We start from the raw sequence: 25,014 nt of genomic DNA, 5'->3' as shown, positions 1-25,014 counted from the left end.
AAAAATGTATAGGCATTGCCAACTTGTTTTTTTTTTTTTTTAGCATGAATAAAATTTAAATGGTAAACTGAAATGTTAGAGTAAGTTGTTAATGATGAATAAAGATCACCAGGCTGCTTCACATTGTATTTTTATTTGTGGCAGTTTGTGTTTCAAAGAAATGTTTGGTATAAAATAATATTAAATTATTATTTTAATTTTTTTATAATTTTAATCTACCAATATTAAAAATAAAAAAAATATTATTTAGTATGTGTTTTTGAAAAAAATACATTACATCCTAATGCTAAATAGACACCGGTGAAAAATACAATGCACCACAGTACTATACACACACCAAGTATGTCTTTTGTTCAATAATGTGGTGCTTTGCATCGTGGTATCTGAGACAAGAAGTTAAGATATAATACAAATTAAAAAATATGTGGTTTCTATCATGAGGAGTCATTCAAACAAATTTTATTAAATTATATGATTTAAAAAAAGAAAACAGAGTAGTGGCTGTAACTGTATTAAAATAAAATAATATTTTAGTATAATTTATTCTTCTTTTTTTCCTAATAGTATTTCTTATCTAAGAAATATGACTTTTTTTATTCCATGTTATTTGTTTAATAAAAATTTAAAGCAATTAAAAAATGTAAAAAAAATATGGATGATTTAAAATAAGAATAAAAAAATATCTATTTAATTAAAACCCCTTTATCTCATTAAAGCTTTTTTTTTTTACATTGTCTTTGCTTGAGTAGATGTTTTTAAGATAACATATTAAATAATTGATAATTTTAACAAAAATGTATGGAAAAATATAATAACAATACATCATTTGCACATTGTCTTTGAACACTTCTTGGTAACATTATTAAACCTAGACAGGTCTAACAAATCAATTTAAAGATCTTATAATTTGATGTTTTTTTTTAGGTTTTAAATGAAACTAATTATAAGCTGGTTTGATGTTATTTAGTTAATTTAATAAGTTAACACTTTATTTAAATTATAAAAATAAAAAAGATATAATTTTATTTTTATTTTTAAAAATTATTTTTATTTAATTACATAATTATAAAAATAAATACGTGCAAGTGAGTAATAATATGAAAGATTGTATAAAACAAGTATTTGTTAATATTATATGAGGAATGATATTGTCTTATTAGAAAGCAAAGTGAAAATTAAAAGATATTCAATAAAATAATATCTCAAAAATATTTGTAATTAATTTATTTTAATAAGTTCTAGTTAAAATTAAAGGACATGTATATAAAGGCCAAAAAAGGCTAGACGTCCAGGGTTGGATGGGTCATTGTACCCGACTTATTTTTTTATTGTTTCTTTTATGGAATTTTTATTTTATTTTATAATTAATTTTTTAAGTTTGTTATTTTTTAAGATTTGGTTCATACTCTTTTAGTGATTTATTTTTATATTTTTTTTAAAAAAATTAACACTTTAATTCAAAACTATCGATCCTCTAATTTATCTTTTAGTTTAGATTCAGGGGAAAAAAATAAAAACATTGTGCACATCAACAATTGATGAACATGAAATTACTTGTTTTAGTTTTCATAATTGATTAATTAATCGCACAGAGAAAACACATGCTTAAAACAAAAGGAAAGAAAATTTATGTGCTTATTATTATTCCATAAATTTCCCAAAGAAAGAAAGAAAAAAAGCATGATGGATATCCATTTGGTGTGATTTATTTTTCTTCAATTTAGCACTTCAATCTAAAATTATTCATCTTTTAATTTGATGTTTATTTTTTTATTTTTCCTTTTGATTTTTTTATTAACTTATTTTTTAATTCCAATATTAAGATCCAAGTTTCGTAATTTTTTTAGATTTAGTGCTTCTAATCAAATGATTCTGGTCACGAGTTTATATTGTTTTTTTTAATTATATTTTTATTTATTTACTCAACATTGATTTTTTTTTACCTGGGCTTCTTTCTTTTATCTCATTAATCAATATTTTAAGTTTGATAATATTTTTAGATTATATCATCTTTCTCTTGGTGGTTTATTCTTTAATTTTTTTATAAAATTGATTTTTCTTTAATTCACATTGTCTTTTTCTTACTTATTTTTTTATCTCACCACTCAGATGTTTATTTTTTTTTAAAAAAACAGTTTTTATGGTTTTAATTTTTTATAAGATTATTTTAATTTTATGATCTTGCTTGTAAATCTAATGAGTTTATCTGAGTAGACACACATTTTTTTTTGCTTTTAATTGTTATTTTATATAATTAATTTTTTATTTAATATTTAATTTGTTGAGAATTAATTTTTATGGTTTTTTTTTAATGTTTGGTGCTTCCGATCAAGGCGGCATCATTTTTCTATACCTTTTTCTCCATCCCATAATTCGATATTGATATTTTTTTTTCAAAAATAGACTTCTTATCTCTATTTGTTTTATTTTTATGATTATTCTAATTTTATAACCTGACTCGTGAATTTAGTTAGTAAATTTAACAGGCTCAAGCTTCTTTTTTTAATTCTTTTGTATGTTTATTATTATTTTTTAATTTAATTTATTTAATATTTAACTATTTAAAAAATAAATTGCAATTTTTTTTAAAATAAATTATTGTTTTTTTATAAATGATTCAAATCATAAGTTTAATAAATAAATATAAGTTATCATTTTTTTTTCCATAATTCAACATTATATTTACCCCCTCCAAAATACACTTGAATAGACTAGACAAATTTTTTTTCATCCCGCTTTTTTTATACAACCTGCGGTGGAGAGGGGATGATATAATGAGTATATATACACACATTGCAAGAAACGGAAGGGTAGGTGACCTGACGTGCAGATGCAAAATTAAGGGGTATTAATGATTGTTTTTTAAAATGTATTTTATTTTAAAATATATTAAAATAATATTTTTTATTTTTAAAAATTATTTTTGATATTAACATATTAAAATAATTTAAAAATATTAAAAATATATTAATTTTTTTTAAAAAATTCAAAAACAATTTCTAACGGCAATACTACACTAACACGTAATTCCTAAAATATCCGTCACATCATTGATCAAGGTTTTTTCCCCAATTATAAAAGCATGGTCATTGCTCTAAAGAAATTGATCAATACTATAGAAAAAGCATGAACACCATAAGTAGATGTTTGTTTTAAGGCATGATTAGGAAGACAGTATAAATTATTTAAAAAAAAATGATTTTTTTGTTTAAAATAAATTTTTTATATTTTCAAATTGTTTTGAGTTGATATCAAAAATAATTTTTTAAAAACAATTTTTTTATTTTAATATATTTTTAAATAAAAAATATTTTAAATTGTTATTACTGTTACAATATCAAACAAACCCTGTATTTATCAGCATGGATCTGGGGGCTCATAGGAGCCGCCGGAAGGTCTATCAGGGCTTGGCCCTTGGGCTAACTCTCGGATTCCATTATTTGCTCGAAGCTCAGCACTAAGAACTTAGCAGGTTCATGCTTTAAAGGCATCTCTCGTCAAAAGATACAACAGGTTAAACACTCGAGTCTTTGGGAAGCGTGCGTGTGGATTCTGCAGATTTCCAAATCATAAATCCCGTGCTTGCTTTAAGAGCACGGTAATTAAAGCTTAATCAAATCTGTAAACTGGGCAGTGAAGATAAATAATTACGAACAAAAGTCAATCTGATAGAAGGAGAAAAAACATCGTCAAACATGTTCCAGGCTACATGAATGAAAATCAAAGGGGGCAGCATGAATCAAGCAGCTTGTAGCTCAGTGATATAAGGTGTTGCTCGTTTTCTTTTGAATTTTGGTTCGAGTCTCAGTAATAATGGAGCTGGCGAGTGGTTTCTTTCCTATGTTTATTGGCTCTTCTCTGTATGGTATGTCTGTCACTCTCGCGGTGCCTTATCTGTTCCCTGGACTTGCAGAATATTCAGTAAATCATAGAATTAATCGTGGTACGTGTAAGTTGGCCCGAATACCTATGTTAATATAAAAAAAAAAAAGGGCACCATGACTGAGGGTTGCACTAATACTTATCCGAGAGACAATTCTTATGCAGCTTTGACGCCGTCAGAAACATTGGGAACTCATTTCTGCTTCTCCGCTAATTTTTTCCTGGTGGCAGTGAATTGAATGCTCTACCTTCTAGAGTTTATTTGGTTTTACGATGATAATTATTTTTAAAAGTATTTTTTAGAATATATTAAAATTATATTAATTTTATTTTTAATATTAAAATGAGCTAAAAGCACTAAAAACATTATTTTAAATAAAAAAATAAAAAAATCAATTTTTTTCATAAACTCTTTTAAAATAAAAAAAGTATCTATATTTAAAAACAAAAAAATAAAAAATGATAGTGAAAAAAGAGAGGTAATTAGTGATTATTCCCTTTAAACTAGAAAGCTTCATTTTGAAACAAGTCCTCGTTTGCTATTATCATTTATGCACACCTAAATATATAAATAGAAATGCATGAGAGAGAAAAATGCAGCAGGCTGCAAATAAATTAAAGTTGATATTCACAGGATAGATTGCACTAATATTATTAATTTATCAATGGAAAAAACAATTCTAGAGCAAATTCTGACATTTTCAGAAATATTAGAAAACCACTTTTATTTGAATAAAGTGTGAGTTTTGTAATGTTTTAAAGAAAATAATTTCAAATAATTTAAACATCTTAACAGTAAAGTAATTCAAAAAAACACTAAAAAAAACAATCAATTTAATACCCTTCAATCCAAATTTACTTTTAAAATTACTTTTATTCACACCTCAAATACACTACCTAATATGTATTAATTGTGTCTGCGTATTGGAGGCAAAGAAAATACTTTTTTATTATTTTAATGTGTCATATCTTAAAAGAAATTAAATTTTTTTTTAAATAAAAACACTCTAAAAACAAATTCCATCTATACTTCTTAGTATTACTTTTAAAAGGGCAAAAGCATGCATAACAGTGAAGAAAAAGGTGAGAAAAAATAAAGATGAGGAAAGAGGATGGTAATTATTCCCTTCAAACACGAATGGGCAATGACATAATTAAAATAGTTAAACACGGGTTGAATCAGGAGAATATCTGGTTCTGGTCCTGGTATTGGAAAGAGAGCATCATGTAGTTTTAGGGAAATGGCATCCCTGAGAATCTTTCTCATTTCTGGCCAGGCTGTTAATCATTCCATAATCTCACGTTACGGCATCATCATAAATTATTCTTATTTGTCCTTTTTACCCTCGACAAGTTTCCTGTTCTTGAAAGATTCCCCCCCCCCTCCCCCCACCAACTCATGTACTGCTCAACTTTTTTATTTTTTAAGATAAATACTGGATTTGTAGCCTGTGGTTGGATAAATAAATAAATAAATAAAAAGTTATATAAAATTATTTAATATTATTATTAAATTTAATTAAATAAATTAATATTAAAATTTATTGACCCGACTCATTATTTACTTCGAGTTTAAAATCACACCATGTAGAAATTGTCTCCATGTAATTTAATGAATTTAAATGGTCTAAAAACAATTAAATAATAATTAAAAAAGCATGAGTTAACTTAAAAGATAATTGAAGATGAATTTTATTTTATTATTAAAATGTTAATATATTAAATGAGTTCAAGATTTGCAATTTAATTCATTAATTGTATGATCTAGATAATGAATTTTAGTAAATTTAGTTTTTTATAAAAAGTTATTTTATTTAATTAAATGATAATAAAAATAGATATTTTTAAAATTAATTATAAATTAAATATGAGAATACTTATTTGAGACTGTAACAATATTATCGAAAACAAATTGAAAAAATTTATATTTAAAAATAAGTAAATATTAAAGGATAAAATTATAAAAAAATAAAAAATAAAAACCATCCCTTTTCTTTCCGTGTACAAATAATAGTGAAGGAGATAAATTTACTTCCTAACTCTTTCAAATATATGAGGTAATAAGAAGTAATATCTTCGTTCCATTTTGTATGTCCAACAAGATTAAGTCTTTTTTTAGTTATCTGAGCACATTGAATGATGTCCTTTTCAGATGATTTTAACGGTGCATTCTCTACATTGATACAATGCATCTAAAAGATAAAAGAGATAAAAGATATTGATTCCATAATTTGCGGTGTTTTAGACTTTGGTATATATTATTTTTTTAAATAGTTTTATACTTAAAAATATATATCTAACACCAACACCTTAAATCAATAATAATAAAATATTAATTTAATATATATATATATATATTTTAAATATTAAAAAAAATATCTAAACACATAAACAAAGTTGACAAACACCCACTGGACAGTACATTTCATTACCATCAATATTTTGCCTCATCATCCTGACCCCACAACCATACCGCAGGAAAGCGAGTGTCAAATTAGTACTTTCGTCGCGCAAAAGTAGGACTCGCAAGCGAATTTCAAAATCCCATTACAGTGAAAGGTAAGGGTAAATTGGTAATTGAAATATCCGATCAGAAAATGTGACGTTAGATTAAGAGGCCAGGTAATACAAAATTAATGAATTGATTTTATTTGTTATCCCAAGTATATCCTCCTCTTACTCCTCACGGTGAATTAAGAATTTCACTTTTTTTTTTAAATTTGTTTTTCAATTACAAACAAGTACTCCTACAGTTTAGAAAAAAGAAAAAGAAAAAGAACATTTATATTTCAACACTCAAAAAAAAAACGCAGAGTGAGGAGGCCCAGAGCGGAAAAAAATTCCAAAACCCAAAAGCAGTTTTTATTTAAAATTCAATAATCGAGTCTAGTGTATTGTACTGTCATGCTTACGTGAGATTGATTTATTTTTTTGGGTTTCTTTTTTTTGAATGAATTTTGTAATGAGAAGAGAAGAAGCAAGAGCTAGCTGGAAGTGTTCGACTCTTTGCCTGTGTAGTACTAGTACTAGCAGAAGTTGAAAAAAAGCGGAGGAGACTCGTGCGGATTACTGTAATGGCAAAGCGCGTGTTCGAAGTATGGAAAGGAAGTAATGTAAGGCTTTATTTTGCGTACTCTTTTTTATTTTAAATTTTTGTGTAAATAAGTGGTTTTAGCATCTGGGTTTGGTTTAGATTTGTTTCATTTGTTGTGAAACTTGTGGGTTTTGCTTGAATCTTTGTGTTTTTTTGTTAGGGATTGCTTTAGAATTTTGCTTAGAAAACTACTGTGTAAGTGGCTCTCTGTTTGGTTACTGATAAAATGGAGGAAGTAAGGAAAGTCTTGGATTTTCTGTTATTTTGAGCTTTTAATTTATTGCCGATGTTGAATTAAAATTTGTATAGCTTTCTTTCTTTCTTTGGTTTTGTAGAGTTGTATGCCCTTTAAAGGGGAAAAAAAAAAAGAAAGGAAAGAAAGAAAGTGGAATCTGGGATGTTTTTGGTGATATATCTTTTATTTTTGTCACAGTTGACTGTTGTTTGTACTAAATCAGGCACTGGGTACATATCTTTCTGTTAATTTGGGGGATGGCTTCAAGGGCTCTGAATAGAACCATGGAGTGCGTTTGCAAACCTTTTTAGATTCTGGACTTATGTTCCCTTAATTATGACGGTACAAGAATTCATGCAGAGGGCTAGCTGGGTGACTTGGTTAAGTTAGAATCTAAACTTGGTGACACTGTAGTATAAAGATTTTGATGGGAGTGTTAATGGCGGAATGATAGGTTTGCAATTATGTTTAGTAGTGTTCGTGTTTGGTGGCATTGCTCCAGGCACTGATAATTGATGGTTGCCTTGCTTGTTTGGGGGGAAGGGGGGATTGCAAGCGCCTTCGAGGTTTGGAGTAGGATTTATGGCTCCACGAACTTACTAAGATAATGATTTCCCATGCCATAGTTTGGTTGGATAATTTCAGTAGTAAGGGAGCACTCGCTTGAGTTGTAATAACTTGGCAAGGATGAACAGTGGGTCCATAGATTCATTAAAGCATTGAGCATGTTACTAGGATGTCCTTAAGCAGTGAAATTATCTTGTTTGACATGAGTTGGACATGTACGTGTGCATCTGAGGTGGATGATCTTGCAACCTTGTTATTCTTTGGGAGGAATGCTAGGACCTCTGATCTGTACACAATTTGCAGGCTTGAAAGAGGGGAGTTTTAGATTACTTCAAGGATTTTTTCGTATTTGTTTTCTTAAACCAATTGCTCAAGATTCATAAATTACATGCTAACCTTGGATTGTTTACATGCTATTACCAAATATTGGAAGCATAAATATGTTCTCTTTATTCTGGGTGCTTTACTTTGTCAAGTTTCATTCTTCTGGTCAAATTTAAGAATGATCATTCCATGAAACTTTCAGTATCTGATTTTTTTTGCCTATCCTCCACAGAAGTTCATCCTTGGTGGGAGATTGATATTTGGACCTGATGCTAGATCACTGATTGTCACCTTATTGCTGATCATTGTTCCTGTAATAATCTTTTGTGTGTTTGTTGTGAGGCATCTTCGCCATGAATTTTCACCGGACAATGCAGGGTATGCGATTCTGGTGGTAGCTATTATCTTTACTATATATGTAAGTTTGCTTAACCCCTCGGTGTTTGATGACATTATTTTTGTTATAGGAATTTTATAGAACAAATTGTGCTATTTCTTTGATAGGGAATTTCACGTGCTCAAGTGTGCCCTCTTTAAGATAGATGGTAGGCTACTATATTATAGTTAGTGTCCACTGACTTTCAGGGTCTTCCCATAAATATTCTGATGCCTCATTTTATTAGTGGTCATGCTGGAGTCTCCTTTCGTTTTATAATCTCTTATAACTTGAAGAAAGTGATTTACGTGTAGTTCTCAAGCCCATGGTATATGGGTTTTGAAGCACCACAGGGTGGCATGAATCATGTACTTGACAGTGCTAGGCTCAATACGAGAGGCTGTTAGTTGTGAAAACATGGTGACAATAAATCATCCATGTGTTGAATTAAAATAATCCTTAACCTTGTTCTAGAATTTGATGGTAGAAACTTGAAAGTTGAACAATCTTCTGGGTTTTTTCAAGTGAAAAATATTTGCGGTTCAATGCACCTGAGGCTGTTGCTTCTGGGTTTTGAGAATTTCTTTACATACAGTGTATAACTCAAATGGGGTAGGTTTGGAAGCATGCCTTCTTGGATCAAATACATTGAAGGCTCAAACCCAAAATAATGTCCCCCAGTTGATATTATGTAGTAAATCCATTATGCAGTGTGGTGGTATATTGTGGATGATTGCTAGGACTAATCTCTTGGCTGATATTGACAGGTGTTGGTTCTTCTTTTTCTCACATCAGCCAGGGACCCAGGTATTATTCCACGTAATTTACATCCTCCAGAAGAGGAGTTTCGGTATGATTCTTCAGTGTCAGTTGAGGTTGGGGGAAGACAAACACCGAGCCTTCAGTTCCCACGGACAAAAGAAGTTATGGTTAATGGCATTCCTGTTCGGGTCAAGTATTGTGATACATGCATGCTTTACCGTCCTCCTCGCTGCTCCCATTGCTCCATTTGTAACAATTGTGTGGAGCGATTTGATCATCATTGCCCTTGGGTGGGCCAGTGCATTGGACTGGTATGCTTTTTAACCCTTTTTTTCCTTTTATATTCCCTGTTAACACAACTTCAGCTTTTTTTGGTATTTGTCATCCTATGTAAGTGTCCTCAAAAAGCTAACTATGCTTTGTATGTGCAGCGCAACTACCGTTACTTCTTTATGTTCGTTTCTTCATCGACTCTTCTTTGCATCTACGTGTTTTCTATTTCAGCCTTGTACATCAAGGTTTTGATGGATGATTACCATAGCACAGTCTGGAAGGCAATGAAAGAATCTCCTGCGTCTGTCATTCTAATGGCCTATTCTTTTATTTCCCTATGGTTTGTTGGTGGACTTACTGGCTTCCATTTGTACCTCATTGGAACAAACCAGGTATGTTTATTCCTTAAGACTGATGTTATGGGCTGGTTTCAGTTATTTGCTTAATTGAATTAAATTTGAATAAACCAATTCTCATTTCTTAAAAAAGAGTGGCAAAACTCTGGTCTAAATGCCGGACTGGAGTTTTTTAATGGTCTTTATGAGGTCACAACAGTCTGTTCAATTGAAATATATTTGCAGTCTTTAAGATGTCACCATTTAGAATGATAAGCCTCGAGGAACACAATCATCAAATGAAAGCAATAGCAGTTTGCATCCACCACAATTATCGTGGACTGGATATTTTCATTTTCTTGTAAAAACTGGTATAAAGTGCTGAAATATTAGAAGCATGATTGGTTTTGTGATGACTGTTTGAGATGACTTGCATTCTCGGTGGAGAAAAAAATAAACTTGGCAGCTGAAATAGCAGAAGGTTGGAGTATTTTTTTTCCTAGGAATTATATTTACCTATCCTTTTCTGTATGTATGAATTACAACAGATCATCAGTAGCATAATACAACAAACCTTTAGCAATTTAAGGTAAAACTAGCAATACAATATATCTCATGTAGGACACTTAAAAGGTGATGATATCTTTCTTTTTGCGTAACCAATCTTGTACTATAGTATCTCTGTTAACCAGTTAGGGTTCCTAGTGATCATAATATTAGGTGATTATTCCTTAAACAAGGATTTTTTTCCCCTGTAAGAACAAGATGTCAAATATTTGTTCTTTCTTTTTGAAATTTTTAAAGGTCACCACGATGTCGGGTGCAACATATGAGATGGGATGCTTGCATTTGCTTTCACACCCTTATAGCATCTCAAGACTATGATTTTCCCCTTATGTTATTATTCCTTTCCCCCTCCTGTATTAGCTAAAACTATGAATACTCTGTTCTATACAGACTACATATGAAAATTTCCGGTACAGAGCTGACAGCAGGATCAATGTCTACAACCGTGGTTGTTTTGATAATTTTCTTGAAGTCTTTTGCACAAAGGTTAAGCCTTCAAGGAACAACTTCAGGGCTTTTGTTGAGGAGGAAGTACAACAAAGACCCACATTGCCCAGCACTCAGGAAACAGATGTAGAAGATTCTGTTGGAGATCCACGTTCCAAGGTTGAAGATGACCTAGATATTGGCGAAGATATATTGAAGATCTCCCAGCGTCGTAATGTTGAAGAAATTGATGAGGACATATGCAGCAGAGGGAGCAACGCACCTCCTCATAATACATCAGAGGTGGATTTAGCATTGAGTTCAGATCATCGAGCCCCCACGATTCGATCAGATACTAGACATTCAAGCTGGGGAAGGAGAAGTGGGAGCTGGGAAATTGCACCCGATATCCTTGCCAACTCTACAGTCACTGAAAGCAGAGCCTTTACCACTCCTAAGGAACCATACCAATGATGATTAGATAATTCATTGAAATGTTGATCCCAGTGCGTCAACAACACGGGTTTGGATGTTCTCGCTAAAGGAATTTTTCTTTGATTAGGAACTTACAATCATCTTATGGGGAGTTCCAATTCTGCTCTCCTTTGAGGGACGAGGGCTGTGTTATCCTTTATGTGGGGATGTGGAAAGCAGTCATTGGGAATATGTTTGTAATTGTTTGAGAAGATAAAAGACTATTTTACCTCTTTTTTTTTGTTTTGCTTTTTGGTTCTTGCTTAATATTCTTAAACATCGTGGTTGGACCTGTGATTCTGGATTTATTCTTTGTGTAAATAGTTATTTTCAAGACATGATAACTCTTCTTCTCCCTCTCTCTCTGTAATTGTTTGCCTTCTTTTACTCTGGGTCGTTATCGGTCTCTGTGAGGTGCTCAGATTTATTGCCATGTCTGCCAGGTGCCCTTAAGGGTTTTGCTATTTTTTTTTTTTCCCGGTTCTTTTCTCTCTCTCTCTCTCTCTTTTTCTTTTAACCGTGGCAAGGTTAACTTATACTAATATCGATTAAACCTTCAAGATTTTAAAATTATATAAATTTTTAATAGTTTTAAAGTTTATGATATTTAAATTAGTAATTTTTAAAAAGTAAATTCAAAATTTAATCAATTGAATTATATACTTGTAGAATTTTTTTTTTCTCTTACCTTTACCGATCGTGACTATTTTTTTTCGAAGCTCCTAATTTTGTTATACACTTTTGTGGTACACTGTCAATAAATAGATAATTTTTGCTGACTTGCTTTTCAAATAAACACTTCTAATAATTTTTTCAGTAATAAAAACTTGTAATTTTTGACTTTATAAAGGAATGAGACATGTATTGGCTTATTATTTTTTATTAAATTAAATTTTAGAAAAATCAAAAAAATTTGTTCAAATTTTTTATTAATTTATTTTTGGGTTATTTGTTTTTCATTTTTCATTTACTTTAAAGTATTTTTCAATTTTATTTTAAAAAGATTAAAAATATATATAAAAAATCAATTTTTTTGTTTTTGTTATTTTTTTATGCTTGAACTTTTTAAAATATTTTTCTACTGATTTTTTTATTTTTAAAAGCCAAAGAAAAAGTTATTAAGGAAACAAGTTTCACGTAGAAATTATAAAATATTGAACAAATAAAATCAAAATTTTCATGAAAAAAAATAAATTACATAAATTGAATCAAGTATGTTTCATCAATAAATTGATAGATTTATCTTTCATGATGAAGTAAAAAAAATAAAGTAACACCGTTTTTCAAAATAAAATAAAAATAAACCTTTTCTATCATAAATAAATAAGAAATTAGTTAGAAAATAAAATATTATGAAAAGAAAATGATAAACCCATCATAGATAATAAATAATAATTTCTTATTTTTAAAATAAAGTAAAAAATCTAACTATAAATTAAAAAGGTGGGATTCTTTTATTACAAGTTTAGTTTTTTATTTTTTCAAAATTTTAATTGAGTTTTTATCTTTTTTTAATTGAAGCCAATAGAAAATCAACACGTGTCTCCCTTTTCTTAAAAAGTTAGAATAAATAAAAACGGCCGTTACGGTGTCTAACAGACAAAATCATACAAAATCAATTATCTAAATGAAAGCTATAATAATATCATTTATTATATCCTTAATATAATATAAAGTGTAGTTTAAGAAGGATTTGTAGAGAGAGAAAAATAACAAACTATCTGCAAAATTTCAAATCTTATTGCTTGATTCCTACGTTTCCTTCACAAAACTTGTATACAATCAATGCAGCCTTCTAACTGCCTTCCCTGACTTTCTAACTAACTATTGGTAGTTACCAACTAACATTTAACAAACCGATTCATCATGCGCTCTTATTCATCTCCTAACTAACATTTAACTGCCTTCTTCAAACGATTCTTCTCCTCAAGAACGCAGATTAAATTCTGAAAACTGCTTGGGTAATTTCTTTAACCACTGAACTAACCCTATCACTACTGTCTAATTGCCTTTAATTTTTCATTAATTCCTTTCCAATATTGCCACAAGCCTGACTTTGAATCTGTCTCCTTCATCTGTCAGTGGCAAGATTGAATTTGTTGCTGTTTTATTTCCGATCTTTCGTTTAAGGATTGAGACATGGAATACACGATGAATTATGTAATCTCCTTCGGGTAAATACAGCTTACAAGCCATGACGTCTCCCATTTTCTGTATAAACTTGTAAGCTCCATGGAATCGAGGACTCAATTTGAAACTCTTCCTGAGTGTAAGGCTGGGGCTTACAAGGATGAATCTTAACATACACTACTAAAAAAGGGGACTATTAGCATCTGAATTTAGTAATAGATAATTTCATTGCTAAATTTAGTAACGGATTTGCAACGGATTGTATATTTATTAATTTTTTAATATTAGCAACAGATTTTAGCAATAGAAAATCTGTTGCTAAAAACAACATTAAATTTGCAACGAATTATCCGTTGCTGATTGAAAAAATAAATATTTAAATCTTAATCTAAAACTAAAATTACATATTTAGTTTTGACAATCTCAACCGTTAATTAGCAACCCCAAAAGTTACACTCTCTCCCCTTCAGAAACGTAAACAGAGCAAATAAGCAAACAACCCAGAAAATGCTAATTAACTTGCAGTGGATCTCTTCATCCCTTTCGTCCCCTGATCATAACATCCATAACAGTAGAAAAACAATTAACTTAGCACTCTTTCTTCATCGATCTGATTTTCCTTTGTCCCTAACATTTCTCTTCATCTTCTTCTCATTTGTTTCCAGCATCTCTAACAGATTCAATCTTTCTTCGTAAACCACCAGAAACACAAACCCATGGCAACATCCCACTATATCCATCATCATCACCATCGAACATCCTGATTTACCCCCATTCTTTGTATATGGGTTGGGTTTTGCATTCTTTTCTTCAATAATTTAGATAATTAATTTTAGGATTTATTTGTTTCTCTGTTGCAATTAAACTTACATTTAAAAGTTTTTATCTAACCTTTTCCAATCTTAGGTGTTCTTCTGTCGTGTAGATTTCATCTTGCTTGCCCAGAACTCAAGAACACAGGTAATATTTTTTTTTTATTGCTAATTTGAATAATGGTTTTAGGCTATTCATTCGAAGAAATAAGGGTTTATGAACTGTAGTCATTGCAAATCTATTTATAAACATAAGTTTCTCTTCCCCGTTTGTACAGAAATACATCATCAGGCATAAATATAGGGCATAATTAAACTAGCAACCCCCACCCACTGCACTACCAAAAACATAATAAAGAAAAAATGCCACATGGTTAACAGAAAATTTTATCCTAAAATTATTCTCACTTGGTGCTTCATTGTGTATTTAGAACAGTTAATTAATAGGTTTCTTGAATTTTTAATAGACTGAGGAAACTTAAACATTTCAAATATTTGCAAATATGAACTTAAACATAATTATAGATTACTCTGCTGTTATTTTTTTAATTTATCCTCTGGAATCAAATTACAGATAGTCCAGTGCCTGATTTTCATGTTTTGAATTTCTTTTCTGATATATAGAACCAAGAAGGCTGGTATTGTCGGGAAATATGGTATGTTTTTCTTAACATAGTTTTGTCTTGTGTGTTTTTATTATGTGCTAAGGGTAAAATGAATTGGAAAAGAAGACATGAAAACACAAATAATTGCTTCCATGATTATATTAGCTTACCGTGCATACAAATGCATTTAGAAAAAGAAGTTGAATAGATAAGATATGTTCTTTCCTTTCACTTTGATTGTTTACAAATTGTTTGTTTATTTGGTCTCTGTATGGTGGATTAGTTTTTCTCAATCTCCCTTTAATCTGAATATAGCTTATTTGTTTTTGTGCGCATAAACTATGTGTGCTCATATTTGTAAATATAGTTATCGATATAAAACCAGTTAATCAATAGGTAGAAAGACCAAAATGTAGAGTTCAGAAAATTAAACATTTCAAAACAATGAAAAAGAAAAGTAGTATAAACAACTCTCAACTTACAAAAGATCTCTATAATAAAAGTAAAAGAATGCAAAACACTCTTAAGAAATACAAGCCAGTGTAAGAATATTATAAAGCATAAGTGAATGAGAGTAACTAGGCACACAAGGAAACTTCAACTGTCAATTTACTTTGCCATGCTAAAGATTCAATTACATGAACCATAGATACAAGCATTGATATCATTGCAACAAATCTAAATAAAAGCAAATTAATTGTACAGTTAATTTCATATACCCCTGATTAGAAGTAATACAAAAGCACAATCCCCCCACATGAACCACAACATTAAAATCTAACCAACTAGAATAAAGAAGAATGATATCAATGCTTAAAATGAAAACATTATAAATTATTATAATGAAATTAAAAACAAAAATGCTTAAAAAAAAACATAGATTGCTTAAAAAAAAACATAGATTGATTTGTGTTTTCTCTATTGCTACATGCTAAAAGTCTTAGCATATTTATTTATTTATTTTTATTTTTATTTTAATAATATTACTGTTCTATCTGTCGCCTAGAAATCAAGAACGCTAGTTTCATTTAAATGATTTTAAAGTTTATAATTACATAAATTAGCATAAAGGACGAAAACACAACAAATCATACCCAGAGAAGCAAAAGCCAGAAACAAGCTACCTCAATTCTTGCTCCACCTGGCTAAGAAATGCAGTGTGCCCACTTGGAATTACACATCATCCAAATTCCATGGCAAATAATTGGTTGGAATTGTTTCCTGCGGAGTCATTTAAAAAATTGAAAATAAAAACAGAAAATAGATCTAGCAAATGATTCCAAGTATATTCTAGAAAGAACAATGAAATATGTTTTTTTATTTATGGTAAGGAAAGATATTAATGGAAAAAATAAAAAAATAAATTTAAAAAATATATAATAAGTCAAAATCTAGACTTAAAATCTAACTCGTATCATGTTCCTAGTTGAATTGAATAATTGAATAAGAAGTTTGAACAATGTGTATGATTATTTTATAAAAAAGGTGTTGAAAGACTTTCTAAAATAGAAGAAGGATGTTGTGGTTTATGCTTTCTTTTGGTTTTGGGAACTTTATAATATGCTAATGTCCAATCTTGATTGTTCCATTTTGACTGCTTTGTGAAAATGCCAGATCCTTGATTATCTGGTTTTGATGCACAATTATGTTAGTAGTTCAATAGAGAGGAATTCATTAATTCTTTCAGCCACTTGACTGCAAGCACCTTTAGAGGAGGTTCCTAAAACCTATGAAGATATTCAATGGTATTAGAATACGTTATTCTCCTAGTTGTCATTTTCTTTTCAGTAGGTTGTCTTCTCCTCTTTGTGCTGCATAGTCTTTCTAATAGAATTTCTTTCTTTACATGAAAAGAATTATTACCCTTATTTGCATAATGAATGTTGAGTGTCTGCAAAGAAGTATTTCAATCAGGTTCCTAGTTAAAAGTATAATCCATATTATTAAAAAAAAAAACTCTATTTTCCATGTATAATTGGCTTAGCAAAATCCGAAAAAGAGAGAGAGAGAGAGAGATAAAAAGAAAGATAAATAAAAAACCAAAAAAAAATGAAAGAAAGAAAAAATAAAAGGAAAAAAAATTATAATATATTTGATAAGAAATAAAGATATCTCGATGAAAATTTATGCTAAGCATACAAAAATATAGTATTGCCAAGGGTTTATCGAATAAAAGAAGGAAACATAAGAAAAGAAATAAAGTTTGTGTTAATATGATTATTTTTAGTATATTATTTTTAATATTAATTTCAAGATAGATTATTATGGAAAATCAAAGTTAAATATTAAAGTTTGTTTATGTGATACATATTTTATTTTAAATGATTGTTTAAGTATTGGTTGCTAAGGAAGTATGCTTATTTCTAAAATGCTTATTGGTGTTATCATGTTAATTAGATAAATATGGATGATCGATCGTGGATGTATCGTAGTCTTATGGATGGTTGTCTTCGTCTTGAATACATTACGGGTGTTAGAAGATTTATTAATTTTGCATTTTCAATCGATAAAAATATATCTGGGGAAAAAATTAGATGTCCTTGGGTGAGATGCAAAAATCAAAAGTTTTTAAAGGAAGATGATGTTTGTAAGAACCTATTGACAAAAGGTTTTTTACCTTGTTATAAAAATTGAACTATACATGGAAAGCCTTATGTCACAGAACCAATATTGGCTGGACCTTCATCGGTTGGAATTAGTCATGTTGTGAATGATGTTTGTCTATAAAATCCATATAGAAATCTGGTTATGGATGCAATAGGGGTTGGTGATACATATGTGTCTAGTCCTGTGGTAATTATGGATGCAATGGGGGTTGGTGATGCATATGTGTCTAGTCTTGTGGTAGAAGAGGAACTTCCAAATCCAAAGGCAACTAAGTTTTATAAACTTTTGAAAGCTGCAAAGGAGCCTTTGTGGGATGGGTGTACCGAGCAATCCAAATTGTCATTGCTGGTTGTTAGCATCGGATTATCCGTTGCTAATTATAAGCAATGGAATTTTCATCCGTTGCTAATTGTAAGCAATGGAATTTTGGTTGCTGTGAAATCAACAACAGATAAATTCGTTGCTAAAAAATCAGCAATGACAAATCTGCATCTGATATTTGTTGTTGCTAATTCCGTTGCTAAATTATTTTAGCAACGGATTTTAGTATTATTTGCAATGGTGTTGTCCGTTGCTAATTATTACATTTTTTTTAATAGTGATATATCAGATCTCCCATTGATAACTCCTTTTCTGATATGTTCTTGTCAGTGATATATCAGATCTCCCATTGATAACTCTTCTGATATGTTCTTGTCGGCTATATATCTGTTCCATCCCATTTCCTGCCCTTTTCCAATCATGATTGTAACAATTGATCCAAGCTTGTTATTTATTGACTACTTCTTCACTGTTTCTTTTGATGTAGTTTTCATTTTCATTGCTGAAGGAGGATAACCATATAATGCATGAAATGCTGCCATTTTAATGGCTAAATGGTATCTCGAGTTGTACCATTACTGAGCCTGAGATAACGAATCATAATTTTGTTCTTATGTCTTGAAATTCCTTGTGTAAATGAATATTTAGTCCAATTTTCCTTATTAATCATCTTTTCAACAACAATATTCTTAAATTGGCTATCCCCTTCATAGATCTTACTGATTTTGATCAAATCATACTGGACTGACTGTAGAAATAGTTGTCAAACAACCATCCATAACTTCTCCACTATCATTACTAGCTTCATCTTCGACTCTCCTGGATAAGGCATCTGCCATTGCCATTGTCTTCTCCTTTCTCTTTTTGTACTGGATTGTATACTTTAATCCCAATAGCGTGGTTAAACCTTTCCTATGAATTAGAGTGTGTGTCCTCTGCTCCAATAAGAATTTCAAGCTCTTATGACCGGTTTTAATAAGAATTTCAAGTTCATAGTAGTGCCTCCATCTTTCTACTGCCATTAGGATTGCCATACACTTTGCTGTCATATTCTTCACGTGTTAATTCTTATCAGCTGCCGCTTCTCATGCTTGATTCTCTCATGTTACGCAACACAGTAGCTCCACCTTCTGCCTGCAAACTCTCGAATCTGATCCTCAAACAGCAGCCGCATCTAATTAATGTCCTGACAATCGCTAAAATTGCCTGCAGTTAGCAATTAAAGACTCGACGTACATGCACGCCTGCTTTGATAATGTGTTCAAGAGCAAAACTACCAACCCAGCAATTCAGCCTGCGAAGCCATAGCGGTAAGTTTCAGAAGTGCTTACGGTGAGCTTGAAGATGATCCCGTGACGGCCGATTTATGATTCCTCCATAGCCGGTGATTACATTGTCAACTGGAAAAAGCCTTGTCTGATGATACCAGTGTTCAAATCGAATCCGTTCCTAATAGAATTCAAGTTACAAGGGAACTACAACCCATTGGAACAGTTGTTGCAGGCATTCTTTGTTGGGCTTCTCGATCTAATTACTAATGTTGCTTTCCATATATTTGCCTATAGCATGCACGTAATTTCCTCGTATGAAGTATTTTTTGAAGAACAAATATATGTATTGATTAATTTTTAAGCACTGGATATAATTAATCTATTTTGTGAACGGTAATTAACGATGTTACGTAGAAGCAGTACGTCCTGAATGGTAACCAAGGTTTTCATTGAACTAATTGATAGTCTTCCACTACCAGATAGAAAATTGACAAATACAAAAGAAACTGACAATGAACCAGCATTCCAACTGATTCATTCTGCCTTCTGTTTGTTTCCTGCGGAGGTATTAATTGCCATATGATCTACTGAAAGCAAACTGACAGCACGCAATCTCCATCAATTCTAACTTCTCCAGCGCAACGTAACCTATCAGATCATGATGACAGGGGTGTAACAAACATAACAGAACATGAGAGGATCCCAGTCCCCATGTTTGGCATGCCAGAGGTGTATTTCAATGAAAATTACACAGATAGCATCTTTGTCTTGGTATGAATTGTTTGACAGCTCGAGCTGTCATGTATCCCGTTGCACCAGCAACTCTAAAATTAGACTTTGTTTTGTTCTATAAAGTAGACTGCAATCGCACACCTTCTTGTTTCTGTAACAATGGGTTCTAGCAATCGCACTTTGAGTTTCGCTACCATTTTCTTGTACCTGCTCCTGCATTTCCCTTCTCAAACCGAGGCCAGAGGTCTCAAGTCTCCAGCCAAATGTCCGAAATTACTGAGTCAGGTTTGCAAGACAAGCCAGAACTATGCGTTCTGCGTGAGAGTTCTCATGTCCAATCCTCTGACATTGTTGGCTCCTAATACAAAGGGCATAGTTGTGAATGCCCTGGACATAGTAAGAAAAGAATCCATGAAGACAAGCAAGTTCTTTGATGGATTGGCCAATGGCAAAGGCACGGTGCCTGCTTTTAAGCCAGCCCTCAAGGAATGTGCGTCTGATTTTAAGAAGGCTTCAGGACTTATGAACCTCAAGGTGCTAGAAGGTGATTTTGCAACCATGGATGTGAATTATGCTCTTGATGATGCTCGAAGCTGTGAGACTAAATTGTCGATGGATGAGGTTAACATTAAATCAATTCCTGCTGCAATTAAGAACTGGAAGAATTTCTATGCTGTTGCTAACGCGGCCGCACTAACCCTGGAAAATCTTCAAAATTAATTCCTCATTTCAAGACTTTGAGGACAATATTAATGTCTTTTGTACGCACCTAGTTTGCTCGCTCTGGGCTTTGATCTCATTTGAGAAAAACTATGCATTCTTATACACGAGAAGAACAAAAGAATACGTATGAGCTTTCATATATAGTAGAAAACTTTCAGAACTGATTCTTTTCCAATGCTAATCTAGAGATTTTTCTTAACCAATGTTTAAGAAATTAGCTGGGTGACTAAACAGTAATTACATACTATCCGACAGATCAAAAAAAAATATATATTTATGATGGTAATGCACTTGTAATTACTTCGAGCGATTATAGTATGTGCCAGTGTCATAGCGTCATGGTGGCTGGGCTTCAATTTCTACTGTCCATACTAAGGGCTTAAATCTGGCGACCCTGGTCTCTGCAATGGAAGTGATGGATGTTTCATTTTCATTTTTATTTTTTTTTATCATCTTGCTAGGTTTTATAAAGTATGAACTCTATTAATTAATATCTAGATTCACATTGAGCCATATCCTCGACTTTGTCTGTCCCATGAACCATCTCTTTCTGTTTCCAGTATAAACCTTTCACTAACTCCTCTTGATCTCATGATCCATTTCTTTCTTCTTATCCACCACATCATATATAATAACCTCAGAAACCTTGTTTGTGGCCTAATGTACGTAGAACTTAATTTAGCCATGATCATGTGTGTACATTTGCCAAGCACATCACAGAGAAGCTCTCAAGGGTAGTGTTTCTCACCCTCAGAACCATGAGAAATGCCTTCGCCAATATTTGGACGAGCATGATCATTTGCTTCTTTCGTCTTCTCTTTTGCTTTCTCAACCAAGCCAGGTGATTTAGACTTGACACCTGCAACATCTTGTCGTTGATGTTAAGTCTTTAGTGTTGTGGTGACCATTTTCATCGTATGTCTCGACAAAAATGACCTTATGGTCTTCTCTCTCTACAACATCTTCAACTTGCTGTTTTGTGGTTGGCTTGGAAGTCATACTTTGGCTGCAAATAGGGAAGTGAAAACGAGACAAGAAGCTAAAAGGGTCATTATTTTCTTTGATTTATTGCCGCTGCGTAGAATATGACTTAACCACGTGGTAGTTACGTGTCGCGTCCTCACAATTGTGGATTTTTTTAAAAAAAACTTGTACATAAAAATGTAATTGATATTATGGTTGTAAAGGCAAAATTATTAAAATTTTATTGTGTTTTTTAACCACAGTATTAATTTAAATATCCAGATATAAAATGCAATATTATTTAAATGTTACTGTTCTCAATAAAAACATGCAAAAATATATCATTTTACCCACAAAAAAAGTTTGTTTTGCTACTGTATTAATTCACATTTTATTTTAGTTTTGTGTGTTCATTGCACAATTTATCCAGATATTCATGGTGACCAAGCTGTACACGTCCACTCCTCTCCTTCACGCATCACTGTGGAAGTTGATTTGATTGCAATCTTATGATTATATATTAACGTGTCACTTCCAATACTTGTCGTGTTACACGTAAAGTTCTGACCTGATCCTTGATCTCCTGTCACGTGTCTAGCTACGTGCTTGATGATCCCGTCCATTTAGAATAAAGGGACATTCTAGACAGGAGAAAGCGACTGCCTACGATAAAAATGTTTTGAGACGTAAGCTTCAATAACAAGTAAATGAACTATTCCGGTTATAAATCAAATTAGTAAAATATAATGTAATAATTTTTTTAATAAATTAGATGTTTTATTTGAATCCTAGCTATTTGATCAGCATGATATATTTTTTTGAAAACAAAATTAATATACAAGCTCTTTCAACATTTTTTTTTAACAAAAAAATCATAATAAAAAATTGAAAACAATATATATATTTAATTAAATAAATCAATAATCACATGTTATAATAAATACAAAAAAAATATTATTGCATTTTTTTTACTCATCTCATTGGAAATTGAATATTTTTTTAAATATAAATAAATAAATATATAAGTTTTGTTAAGATGTTTTTTCATATCAATTAAAAAAATATAGTTTGTTAATAAAAGAGCCAATACTTACTTATAATAAAATAAAATGAAAAAGATTACTTGCATTAATAAATACATGTAAAAGTTAATTTTTAACATAGTTGGAAAACGAGATAATGTTACAATTGTTATAGTGAAATATTATTTTATTTTAGTCCTTGTATAATAATTTTTCAAAATAAAAATGTAAAGAAAAAATAAAAAATAAAATATAAAAAAATAAAGATAAGAACAAAAAAGAATGATGTTAATAGACAAGGTGTAGAGTGGTAAATATTTCAAGCATAAAAAATAAAAAAAAATATTTTTTTTAAAAATGTAAAGAACAAATGGAAAAAACTAAAAAAAAAAGAAGAATGAAGATAAGAATAAAAAAAATAGTTATAAATAAACCAAATATAAATTTGTAAATATTTCAAGTTCAAAGATAAAAAATATCTAAACGAAATTATGTTTTGTAAAAAGCCAAAAAATTACAGATTTATCACGATTACTTGTTCTAGTAAGAACTCTTAAAAATTTTATCATTTCTGTATAATAATATATTTTTTTTTTTTGGTTTGTATAGGAAACTCATTACTATCTTATTTTTTAAAGGATGAAGGATAGAAATTCATGTTTTGTAAATAGGACAACGACACAAGTTTCTTCCTGCCTTTTCAAGTCAGCGAAGAGAATTCGTATTGGTAAATTTGTGATTGCGGCAACCAATAGTATTTTTAAATTATTAATTCATACATCAAGTAATTTTTTTTTAAAAAAAATTACATCTTATTTTTTAAAAAACATAAAAAGCTTTTTAACTGTCCAAATAACTTTTTGTACCAAGTACCCTTGGAGCCTTTTAAAGTTTTATTTTTTTTATAAATATATTAAAATAATATTTATTTATTTCTAAAATTTTATTTTTAATACTAATACATCAAAATAATTTAAAAATATTAAAAAAATTAATTTAAAATAAATAAAAAATATAAAAATATACAAACAAGGGTGTTTGGCAATGTGTTAGGAAAACATTTTAAAAAAAATAATTTTTTTTGTTTTAAATTAATATATTTTTAAATTATTTTGATGTGTTAATTTTAAAAATAATTTCATAAAAATAAAAAATATTATTAACATATTTTTTTAAATAAAAAATATTTTTAAAAACAATCACAACTCTACTCTAATAAATTATTATAAAAATGACTATAAGTGCAAACCTCACGATATACGATAACATAGTTGAACGCAACAGTTGCTTGTTTTATGGTATAAAAAACTATGAAGGGTTACTTGTTTTATGGTAAGTTGTTCTAACACTATTATTTATTTATATATGTAAAGAAAAAAAAAAACAATGTTTTAAGGTTGTATATTTTATGGCTTTGTTGCTATAAAGATCCTCACGCCAGTTGTGGGGGCGGCATGAACATAACACGTTGTAGGTGAGCATTGTTAGAAAATACTGAAGGAACAACCAAAAAACAGGCGCTTGAACTTTGAACCGACGAATCATCAAAATATTTAGCACGTTTTTTTGTCTTCCGAAAACACATGGTTTCCGGCATACCAATAACAACAGGACACATGTTCCTCAGATGTGATTGGAAAAGCACTTTTAGTTGGAATTTTAGATGTGTAAGAGAGAATATTGCTTAAAAACCTGGTTCAAAAGACATCCTTGTATTTTCCATGAGGCTTGCTCCGACGCTACAATTTAGATTTCTTTTCCCGTTTTCGTTTATTTTAATAAAAAAATAAAAAAAAATACTCTGTTGGGTATAGAAAAAAGTGGTCTATTTCTCATATTTTTTAAACAAAAAATAAAATAAAATAGAACCTGAAACATAAATGGTGCAGAACAAGCCTCTAATATCTTCATCGAAGTCTCCAGATCAAACTTGAAGAAGCAGTACAGAACAAGAACAAGAACGACTGATCTGTCAATGGCCCAAAGCACATTGGACTTCGGTGGATTAAAAATTAAAGAAAGAAAGCGACGAGCATGTTTACTAATCTTTTATCCCATCACACGACCAAATGGAATCATCATCACTAACATAAGCACACGCGTGCTTACAGAAAAAGAAAGCAGCTTCATCAAACCTGGCCTTGTAGTATATTTACATGTGATTTATTTAAATTCAATTGGCTTAGTGAACTATTTTTTTATTTTAAAAAGTTTTCTTTTAGTTTTTTTTATTATCCAAAATAATATCAGTGTTTATATATACTCGATAAATCTGAATTAATTCACCGTAGATTAACTCGCACTGGGTCAATTCTTGAATTTAAATAAATTGAATTCTTAATGATTTCCACTATTGTTCTGCCCTTTTATAAAAGCCAAGAGAGCAAGAAGGAGAAAGGATAAATAAGATCTAATCACCATCGTTATCTTTCTGACCGAGTTAGATATATTGACTAGAACAATCAAAAGAAACAAATTAAGATGCAAATAATTGATATATATAACTAATCAAT

At 30.3% G+C, this 25,014-nt stretch overlaps 1 protein-coding gene across 1 annotated transcript; it reads left to right on the top strand.

Moving 5' to 3' along the window:
• The first annotated feature begins 6,665 nt into the window (after positions 1 to 6,665).
• Positions 6,666 to 11,672, top strand: LOC105139501 (protein S-acyltransferase 8-like). The gene is made up of 5 exons (XM_011045962.1): positions 6,666 to 6,995; positions 8,335 to 8,520; positions 9,246 to 9,551; positions 9,672 to 9,905; positions 10,806 to 11,672. The coding sequence occupies exons 1-5, from the start codon at positions 6,957 to 6,959 to the stop codon at positions 11,313 to 11,315; spliced, it is 1,275 nt and encodes a 424-aa protein (XP_011044264.1). The 5' UTR covers positions 6,666 to 6,956; the 3' UTR covers positions 11,316 to 11,672.
• The last annotated feature ends 13,342 nt before the right edge of the window (positions 11,673 to 25,014 follow it).

This window comes from Populus euphratica, unplaced genomic scaffold (genome assembly GCF_000495115.2).
Source record: "Populus euphratica unplaced genomic scaffold, PopEup_1.0 scaffold202.1, whole genome shotgun sequence".
Taxonomy (NCBI): domain Eukaryota; kingdom Viridiplantae; phylum Streptophyta; class Magnoliopsida; order Malpighiales; family Salicaceae; genus Populus; species Populus euphratica.
The sequence above is the reverse complement of the archived record's forward strand: the minus strand, read 5'-3'. Positions and strand labels throughout refer to the sequence as shown.

Excerpts from the sequence above, each read along its gene's own strand:
- LOC105139501 (XM_011045962.1), top strand. The coding sequence starts at position 6,957 with ATGGCAAAGCGCGTGTTCGAAGTATGGAAAGGAAGTAAT. Across the intron at positions 9,552-9,671 it reads TGGGCCAGTGCATTGGACTG|CGCAACTACCGTTACTTCTT; the intron begins GTATGCTTTTTA and ends TTGTATGTGCAG. Across the intron at positions 9,906-10,805 it reads ACCTCATTGGAACAAACCAG|ACTACATATGAAAATTTCCG; the intron begins GTATGTTTATTC and ends TGTTCTATACAG.